Source organism: Chiloscyllium plagiosum, unplaced genomic scaffold (genome assembly GCF_037043375.1).
Source record: "Chiloscyllium plagiosum isolate Xiang-an unplaced genomic scaffold, Cpla_swu_hap1 HiC_scaffold_10, whole genome shotgun sequence".
In the NCBI taxonomy this organism is placed as follows: Eukaryota; Metazoa; Chordata; class Chondrichthyes; order Orectolobiformes; family Hemiscylliidae; genus Chiloscyllium; species Chiloscyllium plagiosum.
Window position 1 is genome coordinate 118,056,110 of NW_028270148.1, and position 20,692 is coordinate 118,076,801.

Sequence of the window (20,692 nt, forward strand, 5' to 3'; positions counted from 1 at the left end):
ATTCACCTGACCTGCACATCTTTGGACTGTGGGAGGAAACAGGAGCACCCGGAGGAAACCCACGCAGACATGGGGAGAACATGCAAACTCCACGCAGTCAATCGCCTGTGGCGGGAATTGAACCCGGGTCTCTGGTGCTGCGAGGTAGCAGTGCTAACCACTGTGCCACCATGCCGCCCATTGCTTGTACCAATATCCTTTCTCACTATTGCATTGATTGAATCTTTCACAAATAATATCACCCACTTTCTTTTCTGTTTTGCCTGTCTTTCTAAAGATTGAAAATCTTCAGATAATCAGTTCCTAGCCTTGGTCACCTTGCAGCCATTCCCTGTAATCACAATCATATTGTACCCATTTACAATTATTTGTGCTACTAATTCATCCAACATATTGTGAATGCTCCTTGCATTCATAAATTCTATCTTTAGACTTGTCTTTGACATTTTTACATATTTTCTATGGCCTTATTTGTTGCTACCTCTGGTTTCTCCATCTTCCACTTTCGCCTTCCACTTTTCTACCTTTCATTTCTATCTTTGCTTGCCTCGCTCGTCTTCCCATTCAGGTTCCTGTTTCCCTGCCTCTTTAGTTTACAGCTTCCTCCATAGTACTAGCAAATTCTGGGATGCAAACTCTCCAGCTTGTCAGATCCCATCTTCTTCAGAATTGGTCCCAATGCCTCAACAATCCCTCCTTGCTACACCATTGCTGCAGCCATGCATTCAACTGGTCTATTCTCCTATTCCTAATCTTACTAGCACACAGCACTGGGGACAACCCTGAGATTGCTCCTTTGAGATGCTGCTTTTTAATGTTAACACTTAGCTAGGTATTGGTGAAAAAACACACTTTGATAAAGCATGTACACATCTCATTGGGCTTCATCTTGTGCTCAGACTCATCTGTAAAATGGAACTGACAAATATTCTTTTTCTTGATATCCTAGCTGAGATACCTGCCAGGGAGTTCTCTTCTATTGTCTACTGCAAGCTTAACTTCACTGGTCAACACATGCATTGGGATTTCTGTAGTTACACACACTATAAGATTAACCTGATCAGAAACCTTGTTATTAGAGCCAAGCCATTTGTTCATTGCATTAGCTTGATGCTGGAATTGATTCCATCAAATTCATCTTGTGGGATAATGGCTACCTTAAACACTTTCTGCTTTGCTGTATATCTCACAAGCTCATGAAAGGGATCAAGGTCATCATTTTTAATCCTGAGAAATGCCCAGTCTCCTTAGATTAATCTGAGTAAGGTATTTTAGACGTGTGAGCAAGGTGAACGTAGCTGTTTGACTCAGTTACTATTCTGTAGCAACATGAGTGGTGTTCACCATTAAGAGGATGTCACTGTCAAGCCAGAAAGACATTCTGCCAAATGCAAATGAGTCACGAGGTATTTGAATTTCAGTGCTAGCATGATGCTGGTATGTAGGCTTTGACTGGCTGATTGCATCAAATAGTATATTCCATTAGCTGTTTGCAACAAGCAAGATAGAACCATACCCAACAGCCTGTGTTTGCAAGACTCAAGACAGTGTCAAATATTGGATGTGATTCCATGATTAAACAACATTTTCTCAAAAATCCAAAGTGTGTGAAGAATTTCACTGACAACCAATTCAATCAGTCAGGTTTGCAGTGTGGTGTACTTGCACACATCTGAAGCTACGTATATTAACATGAAGGTCCCTGTCCTTTGCAGATTGAAAGAACATGTACAAACGGTGAGTCTGTTCCAACCCAACAAAAATAGGTGACAGCCATTCTCTGACTTACTTCACAGAGCAATACCTTGATCAGATAGAATCAACCTGCCTTGTTTCAAATTTAAACAAAACTTGGTAGTTTATGATCAATCATTGTCTAACTGGTGCATTCTCCATGGAAATGCCTTAACCAGTTATGAGTCCACATGCTGACCAATCAGCACTTATTTCTCAAAATGAATAAATGTTGGTTTCCCATGATATTGGTATTTCGTGCATATTGCCCTGATATGTGCAAGAAGACAGTTTTGACAAAATATGTATTATTTCCAGCAATACTCAAGGTCAGTATTACCAAACTTACTTAAGCTTAGGGGAGTTCAGGATGTCTTTACTGAGCTAACAGACTCCCTGTCCAGTTCAGGCAGCATAGCAGGATCCCCTTCCATTTCAACAGCATAGGAAGAAACTCAATCTAATAAAGTACCATCATCCTCAAACATTCACTCATTCTCTCTCCCTAGATGCTGCCAGATCCACAGAGCATTTTTCTATTTTCAGGATAGATAAAACTGGTCCCTTCTTCAGCAGAAAAATTCTCTATTTCCCACCGATTTGAAATCCTACTGTCTCACAGAAGATGTGGCAGTTATCAAATTTGGGGGCATAGGATCCCATGTACACATGCATTCAGTTTCTTCTTTTTCAGTGGCTTAACCAATAATCCTTAAGGAATCATTGCAGTATTTACAAAATAGGGTCAAAGAGTCATCGAGCTGTACAGCATGAAACAGATCTTTCGGTCTAACTCATCCATGCCAACCAGATATCCTAAATTAATCTAGTCCTATTTGTCAGCATTTGGCTCATCCCTTCATATTCATATACGCATTTAGATGCTTTTTAAATGTTGTAATTGTACCAGCCTCCACCACCTCCTCTGGAGAATCATTCCATACATGCACCATCCTCTGCATGAAAAAGTTGCCCTATAGGTCCCTTTTAAATCTTCCCCCCCCTCATCTTAAACCTATGCCCTCTAGTTTTGGACTGAGAGAGAGAGCTTTGCACTTATACAGTCCTTTTCACAACAACTGGATATTTCAAAACAACTTACAGTCAATGACAGAGGGTACATTTTAATACTTTGTTTCTATGGAGATAAAGCTGACAGGAGCTGACCTATCAGTCAAAGTCCACTCTCCCCACCTTAGCTCAATCCAACTAGATGTACCTGTAGACCGGTTCAGCATAGAAGCTAGACAATTGACCAGCTAGGCCAGGATACTTTGTGGGCAGCACGGTGGCACAGTGGTTAGCACTGCTGCCTCACAGCACCAGAGACCCGGGTTCAATTCCCGTCTCAGGCGACTGACTGTGTGGAGTTTGCACATTCTCCCCGTGTCTGCGTGGGTTTCCTCTGGGTGCTCCGGTTTCCTCCCACAGTCCAAAAATATGCAGGTTAGGTGAATTGGCCATGCTAAATTGCCCATAGTGTTAGGTGAAGGGGTAAATGTAGGGGAATGGGTCTGGGGGTGTTGTGCTTCGGAGGGTCGGTTTGGACTTGTTGGGCCGAAGGACCTGTTTCCACACTGTAAGTAATCTAATCTAATCTACTTCATTATATGCTTGAGAAGAAATCTGAGGCCACATTTTCAGTGAGTCTCAGGCCAATATCTTCGGATACATGTTCTAATCGTGGCATTTGTCATTTAATTTCAGAGTCTCTACTACTCACACTTTAAGACTTTCTGTTCATCAGCTGCTTGATTCAAACTGTCGCTAAAGAAAATCTGTAAGTATGCATTATGATAATGTCACTCAATTAATAATCCAAAGAACCACACTAATACTATGGGAAATGTGGCCTCAAATCCACCAAAGAAGCTGCTGAAACTTAAATAAATCTGGTACAAAACAAAGAACTGCAGAAGCTGAAGATCTGAAATAAAAACAGATACCACTGGAGAAACTCAGCAATCTGGCAGCATCTGTGGATAAAAGGCAGAGATAAAGTTTTGAGTCCAGTGACACTTCTGAAGGCACAATGAGTTCCTCCAGCAATTTCTGTTTTGTTTCAAATAAATCTGGAATTGAAAACTAGTCTCAGTGATGATAATCATGAAGGTATCATTGATTGTTATAAAAACCCTTCTAGTTCATTAATTAGATTAGATTAGATTCCTTACAGTGTGGAAACAGGTCCTTTGGCCCAACAAGTCCACACCGACCCTCCGAAGAGTAACCCACCCAGTCCCAATTCCCTCTGATTAATGCACCTAACACTATGGGCACTTTAGCATGGCCAATTCACCTAACTTGCACATCTTTGGATTGTGGGAGGAAACCGGAGCACCGGGAGGAAACCCACGCAGACACAGGGAGAATGTGCAAACTCCACACACAGTCACCCAAGGCTGGAATTGAACCTAGGACCTTTGTGCTGAGAAGCAGCAGTGCTAACCACTGAGCCACCATGGCGCCAAAAACATCCTTTAGGGAGGGAAATCGACTGTCCTCACCTGGTCTGGCCAACATGTGATGACAGACCCAGAGCAAGGTGGTCAACTCTTAACCGCCCTCTGAGTAAGCCATTCAATTCGAGGGCAATTAGCATGGGGTAATAACTTCTGACTTTGTTATGTTGCCACATTCCCTAAAAGAATTAAGGGCCTTACTACATCTGCATGAGGTACAGGCGATTAGATTAGATTAGATTCACTACAGTAAGGAAACAGCTCTTTGGCCCAACAAATCCACACCGATCCTCCGAAGAGTAACTCACCAAGATCCATTTCCCTTACCCTATACTTAGCCCTGATTAATGCACCTGATTTAGCATTGCCAATTCACCTAACCTGTACATCTTTGGATGAGACCACATCTGGACTACTGTGAGCAGTTTTAGCCCCCTTATTTAAAGGAAATATATCATTTCAGTGGAGGCAGTTCAGAAAAGGTTTGCTACAATAATCCCCAGTATGGAATCGGGAAATCAAGGATTCTAGGTGAAAGGCAGGAAAGTGGACAGGTCAGCCTTGATTCTACTGAATGGCAGAGCAGGCTTGAGATGTCAAATGACCTACTCCTCTCCCTGTTTCTTGGGGTCTTATGATCTCTACTGTTTTCCTGTGTCCCATTCAAATTTCAATTTTAATTCTTCTCCTCTGGTCCTATTCATTCTCATCTAGTCCTTTTCCATTTGCGATGTATGGATGGCTTTTCTGCTCCACTACAAAGAAGCAGAAGAGAAAATCAGAAAGCAATAACAAAAGTGAGAAACAGGGAAAGACGGTCAGAATTAGAAGAGCACAGGCAGGTAAAAGAAAGACTTACTAAGAACAACACCATGAGTTATTTATTCATTTATTAGCTGCTTAAGAATATTCACAACAGATTCTGAATCATCTCTTGATAATTTTCTTATGTTGCATAAATCAAACTAGTCACCTCAAGGCTGGCTGAAGCTTTTGTGGACAGTTATTAATGATGCATGCCTATTCTTCACACCACATCAAAAGTGCTTGCCCCCTCCGTTACTTTGTACGATGTGCTCTTTTCTTTAATGCACTTAGTATTTTTAAATGGTTGTTTCGATCTTCCTTGTCACTTCAGACACATTAACAGCACTGCCTCCAGGCTGTGTGGCATCAAAAAAATTTCCACACTCATAGTCAGTTGCTCTCTCTATTGTTGAAAATGGCTGTTATAATCCTGTTTACCTTTATTCATGCAAAGGTCATGAATTCAACAAATGGAGTAAACTCTGAAAACAGTACTGAAAACAGTACTGAACACAACTGAAACAGGACTACATTCACAGAGCTCATTGATCAGTGAAACTTCAGAACCACTTGATGCATTTTGAAGGACTAAAACAGGAAGTTCAGTGAGATCTAGTACACTGGTCTGTACAAAGCAGCAGTAAGCGTAAGTTCAGGTTTTCTTATGAACTGCATTACAAATGTGCCAATACTCTCAAATTGTGAGACATCAGGCTCAATCAATCTAAGCGTTTATAAACTATACAATAAACTAGAATATTTTCTGAATCAGCAATGTTATAAATTCCAAGGCAACAGTACAGATGCTCCAGTCAATCTGGTGACACTATCAGACAAACATTGACTAGTACTCTCCCTAGACTATTTGGCTTAGCTATCTATTGAGCCACTAAGCTAAATGGGGCGAGTCACCTGTACCCAAATAAATTGGAAAATTGTTTGGCATCTACAAAATGACAAAGGACACGTGAGGCAGATTCCAATAAAAAGTAGTTCTTTTTGGTTAATTAGTACTTTTTAAAAGGGAGCCAAGATCATTAGTTGTTGGAGATGTTGAGATTAATACATACTTGCATCATTCTTTTAGTTTCTACAGGAGCAAAAGTAGCAACTTAATGTTCATTAAAGTTGGAATCAAACACTGATAGTAATAGGACAAAGAGATGCTAGATGGAATGTAAGTGTCAGGTCTTCTCCTCACATTGAACTTGGTATTCTTCTGATCATTTGATATAAGACACTTTCTACCCAAACCGTCAAAAAGTTAAAGATGTTGACCATTTTAAACCATTATTTCTAACCATAGTTACATTCCAACTTTGACATTCCCTTAATCAGCAGCTCTCTATTTGCACTCATGCAGCACAAAAATGGACACTTTACCAATGTAGTCTCAGCTAATGTTTGATACATAGACATTCTCTGTAAAAACCTAAATACAGATTGCAATTTGGAATTTAATGTGGATTTCATTGTCTACTATTTGAGTCTCAAAATCACTATAATTTAAGAGTCAAATCTTTAGTAATAGGTTCTTAACTTAAACTTTCTACCTAGACAAAGCAGTTAAAAATTAAATGTAAAATACTGTGCTCAAGTAAATACACAATTAATAAATTACTTTTGAATACAATCAAAATCATGTTTGAATGGTTTGATTGATGTGTATGATTTTACCTTCAATCAGCTCATGGAAATGCATCTTGTCCAGTGGAACTACATCACAAGTTATTTTAATGCTCTCAGGGGAGAATGGAAGAGAATACAGGCTAAGTTTTCTTTTCGATCCATTTGTCAGATATGGGAACTATAGTCAAGACCACAACTGCCCATTCTCAATTGTCCTCAAAAGAATGTTGAAGAGGTTGACAACTGATGATTAACCACACTGCTGAAGAACAGGACTTGCACGATGGGTGCCAGACTGGGTGAGGATAACAGATTTCCTCCCCAAATGACATTAATAAATTTCCATCCATTAGTTACTCAGTTACCATTATGGACAGCAGCTTTTTATTCATTTCTATTCACTTAATGAACTGAATTTAAATTATTTTGTTACTATGATGAGATGTGAAGTAGTGTTTCCACCTAATCAGTCCAGGTCTCTAATTAGTCCAGTAACAAAAACCATGATGGGAGAGCTCCTGAACTAACATCCAGTAACCCCACAACTTAACAGCTTTTGGGAGACACTGGCCCAGTAGCAATGTCACTGAAGGAGTAATCTAACAGTCCAGATTAATGGCCTGGGGGAATACACGTTCAAATATTACTGTGCTGATGGAATTTAAATTCAATTCGTAAAGCCTGGGATTAAAAGCTGGCCTCAGTAATTACAGCCATGAAACTATAACCGATTGTTGTAAAAATAATCCCATCAGATTCACTAACGTACTTTTGGAAGGGAAATCTATTGTGCTTATCCAGTCTGGCCTGTATTTGACTCCACAGCCGAAACAGTGTGGTGGACTCTTATTTCCCTCTGAAAAGGCTGAACAAGCCATTTAGACCAATGGCAATCAGGGATGGGTAACAAATACTGACCTTATCAGCAATGTCCATATCTCAATTTTAAAAAAAACTTTATAGGCATACTACAACCTTGTGATCAGTAGCATATTCTCATTTGAAGATTAGTTACTTGGGTAAAAGATTCAAGGACAATCATCACTTTCTTATAGTCAAATTGTACACACTGTTTAATTCGAATATTCTCAACTTACTGTTCTTATTTCTAAGAGGAAGGCAATAAGAAGAACAGATAACTTCCTTCCCTTTGCCACCCCTCATGCCACATACTCTAAATAAGCAAGAAACAGGTGCATTAGATTTGACAGTGCTGCCCACGTATTGACAGTTAATACATTTCTCAATGCCTGAAATATTGAAATTTAGTAAAGCACTGTTGCTGACATTCAGATTCTGGAAATTACAGAATTAACTATATTCTGTCCATTAAAGTTCTATATTAAGCTGTAAATTGTTTGATAGTTGTAGAACCTTTCGTGAAAATCTATCAATCCATTTTGAACATCATACATCAACATTACAGATCAACTGATTAACAATATTAGTATTTGTAAGTTTTACTAATACAAAGCAAAAACTGAACAAAATATGAAATTCAAGTAGTCTACTTCACCAAAAAGTAAAATGCCCTGGGACAATTTCAAAACTTTTGACAAATTTTGGGGTTCAGACAATCTGTGAAACACATGGACTTCAATGAAAAGCTCAGGTCAGTATCTGAAATCCCCTTTATAATTGCAATATAATTTCAAACAAAACTTACAAGTTGGCCAATGTTTTCATGATTCTTTCTGCAGTAATAGGAGCATCATTAGCACTACATTTGTGAAACGATTAAAGGCACTGTTTGCAGAATTCTGAGGAAGACTTTTTCATAATAAATGCCAGAAACATTGATACTGTGACTCATCTGAGCAAACATTCTGTTTTGGATACCTTACCTCTTGACTTTTCTTATTATACTTATCAGAAGTTGTTAGAAATAACTAAATTTGCAAAACATTTAAAGCTAAATTATCCACTACCCTTACTATCTAAAAGTTTGCCACATTATAGAACCTTAAAAGCTCAAAACTTGAAAACAAAAGTGAACTGACAATTATAATGAATCTACTGCTAAACCATACCTTTGGTGATGAGGATATATCGATCACAGTAGCTGGTTTGACGTACACCTTTACAGTTTCTGTCTTTGGTGTGGATGTATTGTCAGGTGCTGGAGGTGATGGTGCTTTCCTCTTTGTCTTTTTTTCTGTCTCGGCCTGTTGTACTGAAGCTGTCACTAATGAGGTTTGATACCTTGTAGAATGTACAGCCTTCGGCTCGTAGAATGGATTAGATCTAATTAAAACAGAAAAATATTCCTTTGACAACTTTCTTCCGTAAAATATATTTTCTTCTCATTCCAGAAATCATGTACAGTATTTTTGTTGCATCTTATAACCTTTAAACTGTGGAATAAATAAAAAATTCAGGCCACATTCGCTGTGACAAGCTTTTCATGGTTCAAAGATCATCTTGTTCGGTACTTCTTACTAAACATTTAAATAAATGTTAAACTCTTATCTTAAGGTCCACATTCAGATATTAAGTGGCTTCCTGTCACTGTTCAGAATATGTCATTTGCATAGACTGTTTCCGTTAAAAAATATAAAATCTGCTTTAATGTTAATTTTAAATAATATTTCTAACCATACCAAAAAAGTGAAAATAAATGTTACTGGTTTTAATACAACCACTTGCATAGCTTTGAAACCAGTTTTAGTTTAGCTCAGAAAATGACAGTCATTAAACAATGTCAAACATGCGCTTATTTGTTCATTTTCTTTCTGCACCTTTACAAAAGTAGTTAGAGAGAAAAAATTAGGCAATTAAAAATAAGCATTAATTTATAGTTTTATCATCAGCCAGATATAAAAACAACAACCAATTTAACCTAACATTAAACTTCTTAGATTGATATAAAGCTCTTTGTGGAAACAAATTTCATCATGGACTAGGTTTCAGTTTTTTTAAGGCAACTTTCCATTCACTATCAATAGGAAAGCAAGATGATCCTGTCGGTATAAAAAACACAATTGGTCAATTAGCCTGCTCTTGTGTCTTATACTTGATCGACCTCTATTTTGCTGTGGTAAACCATTTGACAAGGAAACAAACAACTAGGCACTTTCAGTGCACATCACATGTCAGTCTTGAAGCTTGCCTTCCAGATCCATCTGTCATTCATGAACTTCCAATAAGACGAAGATACTCGAATGAAAGATGAGGATGACAGGACCAAATTTAACCTGCTGACAGAAGGGGTCTCTGAGGAATATTCCAGTCATCGCTAGTTTAAAACTTTAGAAGTAAAAGGGTAAAGGTATTAAAAGTATTACTGACTCAAAACGACTGTTGAGTTTTGGAAACACAATTTGAATTTAGAATTGTAACACTATTAGTTTCTAATTAATTTCATTGGTTAACACCAAATATAAAGCAATAAAGACAATGGTTAGAAAGTAAGGCATTAAAATAAATGCCATAAGCAACAAACCATGTAACTTGTGGTCTTGCATGCATCAGTCAGAGGTTGTACTGATGCAAATAGATTGTAGAGTTTCAGAAAACATCAACACTTGGCAGCATTTTTAGGCCACATACCACTGACTCAAACTAACACTTTAAAAGGTTCAAATGACTGTCCTCCAGGCGGGGGAGTTTGGAGAGAATCTAACTCAATCTTCCTAAGCACTTAAAAAACATCCAAATTCTTATCTCAGACCTACTACTTACAATCCACAGGTTTGCTTGATCCATTCCAAGCCTCTGAATTTCTGCTTCCTTTCTCCTAACATCTTCAATACTGATGATATCTTACACTATAAGCTAAGGTCCCACAACTACATTCCTCAGTGGTAAAAAAAAGACAGTGAAATTACAAAAAATAAACCAGTTATAATTTAAAAACAAATGAATTGGAACGTGGAAGATGAGAAAAGACAAATGTTTTCATTAATGCTTACATAATCCTGCAAAGGTTCCTCCTTATAAACTTAAGCTGCCATTATTAAAATGATCTCCACTAATTTCACCCTTGAATGTCGGCAAATTCTTGGGAAACTACATTCTCCCACTAAGCAGGCATAGCTCTATTAGCAATAACTATATTTTTAAAAAATTCATTCATGGGATGCTGTCATAGCTGGCCAGGTCAGCATTTATTACCCACCTCTGTGTTTCCAGAGTCACTTGTAGGCATGGACGGAAATTTCCTTCCCTAACGGACATTTGTAAATGAGATGGTCTTTTTTTCAATAATTGACAACGATTTCATGTTCATTATTTGACTCAACTTCAAACTTTTATTGAATTAAAATTTCAAGTCATACAGCATGGAAGCAGACTCTTCGTTCCAACTAGTTCACACCAACCATGTTCTCAAACTAAACTAGTCCCACTCGCCTGCATTTGGCCCATATCCCTCCAAACCTTCTCTATTCATGTACTTATGCAAAATGTCTTTTAAATGTTGCAAACTGTACCTGCCTCCACCACTTCTATGGCAGTTCATTCTACACACAAACCAAACTTGTGTTATTTTAAAAAGAAAGTTGCCCCTCATGTCCTTTTTAAAACTTTTGCCTCTCACCTTTAAAAATACGCCCCCTTGTTTTGAACTCTCCCACCCTAGAGAAAAGATCTGCCATTCCCCTTAGCAATGTCCCTCATGACCTTATAAACCCCTATAAGGTCACCCCTCAGCCTCTGAAGCTCCAGTGGAAAAGGTCCCAGCCTATCCAGCCTCTCCTTACAACTTAAACCCTCCATTCCCAGCAACATCCTGGCAAATCTTTTCTGATCCCTCTCCAACTTAATAATACCCTTCCTATGGCAGGGTGACACATTACTCCATAAGAGGCCTCCAAATGTCCTTTACAATCTCAACATGACATCCCAACTCCTATACTCAAAGGGCTGAACAATGAAGGCAAGTGTGCCAAATGCCTTAACCACCCTGTTTACCTGTGTCGTAAATCTCAAAGAATCATGTACCTGAACCCCTAAGGTTCTCTGTTATATAATACGACCCAGGGCCCTACGATTAATTGTACAAGTACTGCCCTTATTTGTTTTACAAAATGCAATACCTCGCACTTAACCAAATTAAACTCCATCTGCCACTCCTCAGCGCATTGACCTGATTGATCAAGATGTCTTTGTAATCTTAGATAGCCTTCTTCACTGTTCACTATGCTACCAATTTGATTCAAACCCAGGTCCTCAGAACATTACCTGGGTCTCTGAATTAATAATCTAGCAATAATCTCACTTGGCCATTACATCCACTGCAATTTGCAATTCCTACATTTCAAATGTCAGAATTCAACTGAAGAAATGATCTGTCCAAAAGCTGCAAAACACTGCTCAGTAAGAAAGGAGAATTTTTAAAGATTTTAAAAGACTAAGATCTAAACTTGGTACACAATTGTTCCAAGCCTGACAACCTAAACCCACCACATTCTCAGTGCTTTTCTCAGAAGCTGTTCAATACATTTCTGGAAGAATTTAATTAATTATGTTGACATAGTAAATGCAATGCTTCACAAAATGGAAAAGATGTTCCCAAGGACCGAACCAAATTAGCCATTCACCTGGTCCCACCTGAGCTGAAGAAAAATCTGACCAGTTCGGACACGGGGTGAAATGTAAATAAATAAATAGACATCTTTTATGGTCTAAGCTGCAGTATTTATTCATGCAACCGTCTCCTTTGATGCATTTTATAGAAGAAACGTACTGGAAACTTAATTGACTAAACTAAAGTGCATGAAATTGGATGCTCTGACTATATGATTTTTAATACCTATTAAACTCAGCTTACATAGGTGAACAAACAGGTAATGATCTCTTTCAGCATCATTGAAGGTTTAAGTGTATCCATCGGATAGCACCCGTAAGTTTTTAAGATATTAGCCTGTATGCTATTAGGTATACAAAACAAATTCAAATCAGATATTGGAATATTTTAATAACATACTCATCTAATTCCTCCTCCTCTGTTTTTGTTGTATCAGCATAGAGGTACTTGCTCATGTCCACAGGTTTGACATTCTGCCTCTTCATTGGTTTAGGTGGTTCTATTGCTTCTATCCTATTTTCAATAATCCTGTCAGGTTGAGGATCATATACATCAAAGGGATTGAGAGAATTCTCATACTGTTCATTAAAAGGATTGTTAGGATCATTATCGTAGAAGGATTCTTCTGGTCTTGCGGCTGACATTGTTCCAATATTTCTCTCTGCAAACAAAGTTATGAGAGATTTACATTTGAAGTAAAACAGTTAAATGTAAAATAAATGACAGCACAGAAAATTCCTGCAAAACCTAAAATGATTATACAATTGAAGCAAAAACACAATTCTTACTTCCATACATTTCTCTTTCTACAAAAAAAGTTGACAAGAAGAAAAGCAGGCTTTCCCAGCAAGTGTTTAACATTGGAATGCAATGCTTGAGAGCATGGTGAAGGTAGAATCATAAAGTCATATGACATAGCAGCAAATAGGCTATGAAGCCCATCAAGTCTGCTCCGTCATTCAATGAGATCATGGCTGATCTGATAATCCTCAATTCCATTTTCCTCCCTTTCCTCATAATCCTCGACTCTCTTACTGATTAAAAATCTATCTCAGCCTTGAATATGCTAAACAATCTAGCCTCGACAATCCTCTGCAGTAAAGAATTCTACAGATTTACATTACTCTGACAGAAGAGTGAATTGGATAACTATCTGGGCAGAAGATTTATTAGAGCTGCAGGAAAAAGGTGATTAGCTGAGGTGCACTTGCATAAATTCACAGTGGCACAACAGCATGAATGGCCTTCCTTGTGTGCTCCATCGTCCTATGATATTACCTTCAAAATGATAGCATTCTGGGAACACCTGTGACATTGAGTAGGAAGCTACAATGAAGAGTGACTGAGGGGGAAATGCACATGCCCAGTGAAAAATCTCATAGCAATATCCTCACAGACGATAGGGGTGTACACAATACATCAGCAGTTAATTTGTGTGGCTTAGTTCACAAACACTTCATGCAAGTGGCTATTATATCTATGAATCTTTCACAGCAATGCCTACAAACAAAAATATATTTCTGAAATGAATACCAGAACAAGCAGCATTTTTTTCACACAATGCAAGAAAAATCCTTTCACTGGAAATCTAGAATGCAGGACATAATCTCCTGATAAGGGGCATATCATTTAGTACAGACAATGAGCAGAAATGTCTCCACTCAACAGCTTGTGAATCTGTGAAATTCTGCAACCTAGAGGGTCATAGATGCTCCATCACTGAATATACCCAAGACTGAGATACAGACATTTTTGATCTCTCAAGGAATCGAGGGATTTGTGAGTGGGTGGGAAAGTGGGGTGGAGAGAGAATGTTAGTCATGACCATATCAAACAGCAGAGCAGGATGGAGGGTTCCTCCTGATTCATTTATTTATAAATGTTTTACTCACATTTCACAGTTACATAAACAAAACAAATCTATGTAACATAGATAGATTTGTAACATGTAACATGCTGTAGCTGAATGAACCAACAGCATCTTGTACATTGTCAGTTACGTTCCTTTCCCCTTCATGTTTAGCTCAGATAAAGTTAAACTTTGCCCACAGTGAGGTAAGCATATACATTTACATAACAATAAAGGTCAAATCCACAAAGTAGAATTGAAAAATGTTACAGGAAGTAATTATAGCACTTGCAGGATGTACGTTCTATACAGTCAGTCCCTGCATTGCAAATGGGTTCCATTCAGGAGTCTATTTACAAAGTGATTTGTATGCAATTCAGAACAGCTGTTCATAAGTATAGGAAATATTCATATGGCAGGTCTTAAAATTACACCCTGGATGGATCGCATTCATAAATAAGAGTACTCGTAAGTCAGACATTCATGAATCAGGGAACCCCCAATACATAGGATTTTTAGTCTATATATAACAGATCTGCCACAGTGTCACTCACTGAGTCAATGGTGTTCATATTTTATAACCTACAAGACTGCAGAAATGATCCAATTGCAGGAAAATACTGCATTCATCCAATGGTTATCAGCCCAATTGTGTTTTTTAATTTATGCATTTATGGGATGTGGGCATCTACATTAATTGTCCCACACCCCCCAACTGCCTCTTCACCCTGCTTGAACCATTGCAGTCCACACAGTTTTAATTCCTTTGAGATTTCATAGCAGTTTGATACAACTGAGTAGTTCATTAGTCATCTCAAAGGGCATTTGCAGGTGAACCACTTGGCTGTGGATCTGGAGTCACAGATAAGCCAGACAGGTACAAAAACAGAAATTGCTGGGAAAACTCAGCAGGTCAGGCAGCACTTTAGAGAGAAAGCAAAGTTAACATTTTAGGTCCAGTGACCCTTCTTCAGAACAGGTATGAGTGATAGCCTTCCTTCACTGGGCCAGTGACATTACAGCTACATCACCACCTCTCCAAGTCAGCCTTTTTTCATAGGGTAATCTCTTCTTCTCAGGGACGAGTCACATGAAGTCCTCTCCTCAGAACTGTTTCTAATGTAATTGCATTCATTTTCAAATAAAGAGGGTGAAACTGTACACAGTATTCCAGATGTGTTTTTAACCAATGTCCTGTACAACTGTAACTAAACTTCCCTACTTTTATTTTCCATTCCCTTTGTAATAAACAATATTTCATTCGCGTTCCTTGTCACCTGTGCTCCTGCATGCTAACATTTTGCGATGCATGAACTAGGATCCTCCTGTGCCTGAGTTCTGCAGTTTATCTCCATTTAAATTGTATTCTGAATTTTACAGACTTATTGCTTTTAGGTTTACAGACTGTCTCCCTCCCTTTGAAAAGGAATCTAGACAGTTAAGTGAGTAGGCAAAAATGAAGTACTTTGTGAGAAAAAGTGAATTTGTCTACTTTGACAGGAAAAACTGATTAGAAAAAGATGAAATTGAAATAGCATCCACCAGAGACACTCAGCAGGTCTGGCAGCACTTGAGGTGAGATAATGGATCAAGTCCAATAATATTCTGTTGGTCTTCAAAACTGAAGAAGTCACACTGGACTCTAAACATTATCTCAATTTATCTCTCCACAGATGCTGAATTTCTCCAGCATTTTCTGTGTTTTGTTCAGAAGTCCAGCATCTGCAGTATTTTGCTTTCACTTGCATAAAAACAAGAATGACGGTATTTGAAGAAATAGCTACTCCCAAAAAACGAGTTCCTAGGTGCTGCCTGACCAAGTCAGTGTTTCCTCTGTTTTCAGTTTCTGTTTCAGAATCCGGCTCTAAATGAGGAAATGCTTACAAGAGTTCCACCTAGTGGGAATAGGCCTGATATTACAGCATTGAAAAACATATCTACGGAACAACCTCGGTAATCCGAACTTCAATTATCAGAATTTCAGGTTATCCGAACAAGATCTCAAGGTCCCGTAAAAACATTATCCAAACAATCAATTATCCGAACAAAATACTCCCTACCCATCTCATTCAGATCATCAAAGTTATTCTGTATTTGTATTTACATAGCACCTTTGATGTACAAAAAAAACCCACCTGAGGTGCTTCATAGGCAAAGACATCAGCTAAAATTTGGCACCAAACCAAAGTAGGATAAGTTAGGGGCAGGTGACAAAATGGAGAGTCTTACAGTCAAGGGGCAGGGTTGCAAATTGGGAAGAATTCAAGAACTCCAGGTCTAGGCAACTAGATGGTATGGTTGTCAATGGGATGGGTGGTGGAGAGGGTGCCCACCTTGGGAGTGGAAAACACCTAAGGCCAGACTTGGAGCACACACAAAGTTCTTAGAAGGATTTAGGAACTTACAGGCAGAAGTCGCAGACCCAGGGCAGAGGATGGTGGTGTAGAATTCAAAGAAAAGATAAAGAATTTTAAATACAAGGTGCAACAAAATTGGAAGCTTATATAAATTAATCCATTCAGAATTGGTGAATCCCTGGGCAAATTAGAATCTGGCTACAAAAGTTAGAGTTGAGAGGCTCAAATCTACAGAGAATGGAAAATGGGAGGCCAATCTGACGGCCACTGGAATTGCCAAATCAACAGAAAGATAGACAAGGCCCACAAGACATTTCATCATGCAACATGCCAAAAATAAAACACAAGCAGCAATCAAACATTCAGGTTTGGTAGACTTTGACAAAATTTAGATGACGGGGAAATCTAGAATGTACTTTCCAGCCTGCACTGTTTGTTCGACAGAGGCGGAGGAGAATTTCAGCAGGACCCTGGTTACAGATACAAGGAACGTCTTTGTAGCTGGCCTACAGAATGTCTTTTAATTTTGCTCTTGAATACTTCTGTGCATTGTCAAGGCTGGAATTAGATGATTGCTTTCCATAGGTGATTTTTCATCCCTCCTTTTACTTCTCCTCAAGCTAAGTGTGCAACGGGCAGCATGGTTTTATGAAGGGCAAATCATATTTGACTGATTTGCTAGAGTTCTTTGAAGATGTAACAAGCAAGGTATACAATGGGGATGGTGTATATGTAATTTATCTGGACTTCTAGAAGGTGTTTGAGAAGATTCATGAGGTTGGATCATTTGGAATTAGGGGTAATCTATTAGCCTGGATAGGTGACTGGCTGATGGACAGAAGACAAAGAGTTGGGATAATTTTTTTTCTGGATGGCAAGATGTAACTAGTGGGATGCCACAGGGTTCAATCCTTGGACCCCAGCTGTTTACAATTTACGCTAACGACTTAGATACGTACAGAAGGCTCAATGGCCAAATTTGCAGACGACACAAAAATAATCATGACAGTAAATTGCAATGAGGAAATAAGAACCTTACAAATAGGTATACATAGATTAGGAGAGTGGGCCAAAAAGTGACAGACGGAGTTTAATGTGGATAAGTGTGAGGTCATGCATTTGGGTTGAAAAATGGGAAGGCAGCCTATTACCTTAATGGGGAGAGACTTCAGAGTGCCCGGTGCTGAGAGATCTCGATGTACTAGTCACAGAAAATGAGCATGCAGGTACAGCAGATAGTAAAGAAAGCGAATGGAATGTTGGCTTTTATACATAAAAGACTAGCACATAAAGGGAAGGAAGTACTGTTGCAACTATATCAAATATTGGTGAGACTGCACCTGGAATATTATGCACAGTTTTGGTCCCTTATTTGAGGAAAGATGCAGTGGCATTGGACGCAGTTCAGAGAAGGTTCTCTAGATTGATCCTAGAGGTGAAGGGTTTGTCATATGAAGAGAGATTGAACAGTTTAGGCCTATACTCTCTGGAATTTAGAAGAACGAGGGGAGATCAAATTGAGGTATTCAGTATGATAGAAGGTGTGGATAAAATAGATGTGGAGCACATTCTTCCTCTTGTGGGGCATTCTAGGACAAGACGCCATAGTCTTAGGATCAGGGGTAGCAAATTTAAAACAGAGTTGAGGAGAAACTACTTCTCCAAAGGGTTGCGAATCTGTGGAATTCACTGCCTCAAAGTGCGGTGGATGCTGGGACAGTGAGGAAATGTAAGGAAGAGTTAGACAGAATTTTTTTTATTTTAATAGATATTTTTATTGAAAATTTAACGTGTTTTTACAAGCTTACAAATAAAAAAACCACAAGTACAAACACTAATATACAATTAAATCTTAAATAAATAATAGCCAAAACCTGTCAAACAAAAAGAAGAGATACAGAGAGAAAAAAAGAAAAAGACAAAACTCAACTAACTACTAATCTAACCTATAACTAACCAGAGTGTATGATCAAATATCTTACATTACTCAAGAGAAAAAAAAGGATAACATAATAATTAAATAGTGAAGTACATGCTCGGAATGAATTAACATCAAGTCGTAATAAAACCAGTATTCATGTGGGATTCCTCCCCCAAGGGTCCCCGGACCAGCCATTACCTCAACTAGATGAAAGCTCTTGACAAAATGGCGAAATATCTGTATCTATATAATTCAAGAAGGGCTGCCATATTTTGTAGAATAATTCAGTCTTTTGGTGCACCATATTTGTAAGGAAGGCAAGGGGAATACATTCTATGATTAATCTGTGCCAATTCGGAAGTCCTGGAGGGCCCTCAGCCACCCAGTTTACTCAGATATTTTTCCTTGCACAAAAGGAGAGAATGGAAAATAATTTCCTCCCGTGCACATCCAGAGAAGGTTAGCTCGAGGTTAGACAGATTTTTAATTGTTAATGGGTTGAAGGAATATGGAGAGAAGGCAGGTAAACGGGAGTGAGGAGTATATCAGCCATGATCGAATGGCGGAACAAACTTGATGGGTCAAATAACCTAATTCTGCTCCTGTATCTTATGAACTTACAAAATTAGTTTGCATTACTACACTGCTAAAGTCTGATAAATCCAGTTTGTATTCATTAATTCATTCAACAACAGGTTCATAACTTTCAATGTTTTCTCTAAAAGTGCAATTGTGAGTGGTAGAACAATCAGGGAAGGACTCTCTGGTTACATACATACATGGAGAAAATGAGGTCTGCAGATGCTGCTGATCAGAGTCGAGAGTGTGGTGCTGGAAAAGCACAGCAGGTCAGGCAGCATCCGAGGAGCAGGAGAACCGATGTTTCGGGCATTAGCCCTTCACCAGGCTTTCCTGATGAAGGGCTAATGCCCGAAACATCGATTTTTCTGCTCCTCGAATGTTGCCTGACCGGCTCTGCTTTTCCAGCACCACACTCTCGACCATACATATATACATGATAACAGTGTTCCCTTGCATTCCACTTCCATGTCTGCTAGTTATATGCAGGTATGAATCAACAGCTTCTATTTATTCCAAAGAATACAGAGAACTTATAGCCAATGAAGGTGTCATTACTAGTGCTATCAAGCAGCACCTGTTCAGCGACACTGAGTTTGGGTTCCACCAGGGGCCACTCAGCTCCTGATCTCATTACAGCCTTTGTTCAAATATGGTCAAAAGAGCTGAATTACAGAGGTGAGGTGAAAGTGACAGCCCTTGACATCAAGGCTGCATTCGACAGTGTGTGGCATCGGGGACCCCTAGCAAAACTGGAATCAATGAGTATCGGGGCAAACTCTCCGGTGGTCGGAGTTATACCTGACAGGTACCAGTACAAAGATGGTCATAGTTGATGGAGGTCAGTCATTTAAGCTCCAGGGCATTTGTGCAGGTGTTCCTTAGGGACAAAGGGGAAAAAAGATGGACAGAGACTGCTGCACAGTCTGATCCCACAGATGTCACTGGCTCCCTCTCAATCTCCAGTTCCTACCTCTACATCCGGGCTCCCAGCTCTCTGTCTCTCTCTCTGTCTAACATGCGAGGAATGGCTGAGGATCCTGGGATTGTATTCATTGGAGTTTAGAAGATTAAGGGGAGATCTAATAGAAACTTACAAGATAATACATGGCTTGGAGAGGGTGGATGCTAGGAAATTGTTTCCGTTAGGCGAGGAGACTAGGACCCGTGGACACAGCCTTAGAATTAGAGGGGTTAAATTCAGAACAGAAATGCGGAGACATTTCTTCAGCCAGAGAATGGTGGGCCTGTGGAATTCATTGCCGCAGAGTGCAGTGGAGGCTGGGACGCTAAATGTCTTCAAGGCAGAAATTGATAAATTCTTGATGTCACAAGGAATTAAGGGCTACGGGGAGAATGCGGGTAAATGGAGTTGAAATGCCCATCAGCCATGATTGAATGGCGGAGTGGACTCGATGGGCCGAATGGCCTTACTTCCGCTCCTATGTCTTATGGTCTTATGTCTCACATCTTTTCTTCAATCCCCATCCTTCCCTAATCTAAATTCTGTTTGCTCTAATCTAAATTCTGTTTGCTGCTAATCTAAATTCTGTTTGCTCGCTTCCTTTGAGATCGCAGTCCACAAATGTCCCAGTTCCAATTCCTGGGCCGGGCCCAGTTACCACATTGCAGTGGGGTGGGGAGCTTTGTGTCAGCCTGAAGTTTAAAAAAAGTGGACGGCACGGTGGCACAGTGGTTAGCACTGCTGCCTCACAGCGCCAGAGACCCGGGTTCAATTCCCGACTCAGGCGACTGACTGTGTGGAGTTTCACATTCTCCCTGTGTCTGCGTGGATTTCCTCCAGGTGCTCCGGTTTCCTCCCACAGT

General features: G+C 39.2%; 1 protein-coding gene across 5 annotated transcripts in view; it reads right to left on the reverse strand.

Annotated features, from left to right (window-relative positions):
- ehbp1 (EH domain binding protein 1) overlaps window positions 1–20,692 on the reverse strand; it is a 390,401-nt gene that overhangs the window by 232,030 nt on the left and 137,679 nt on the right. For all 5 annotated transcript variants that reach the window (XM_087991708.1, XM_087991709.1, XM_087991711.1 and 2 more), the window contains 2 exons: window positions 12,559–12,820; window positions 8,663–8,876 (listed from right to left, as the gene is read on the reverse strand). In XM_087991708.1, coding sequence (XP_087847834.1) covers window positions 8,663–8,876; window positions 12,559–12,820 — 476 coding nt within the window. The remainder of the gene's footprint in view (window positions 1–8,662; window positions 8,877–12,558; window positions 12,821–20,692) is intronic.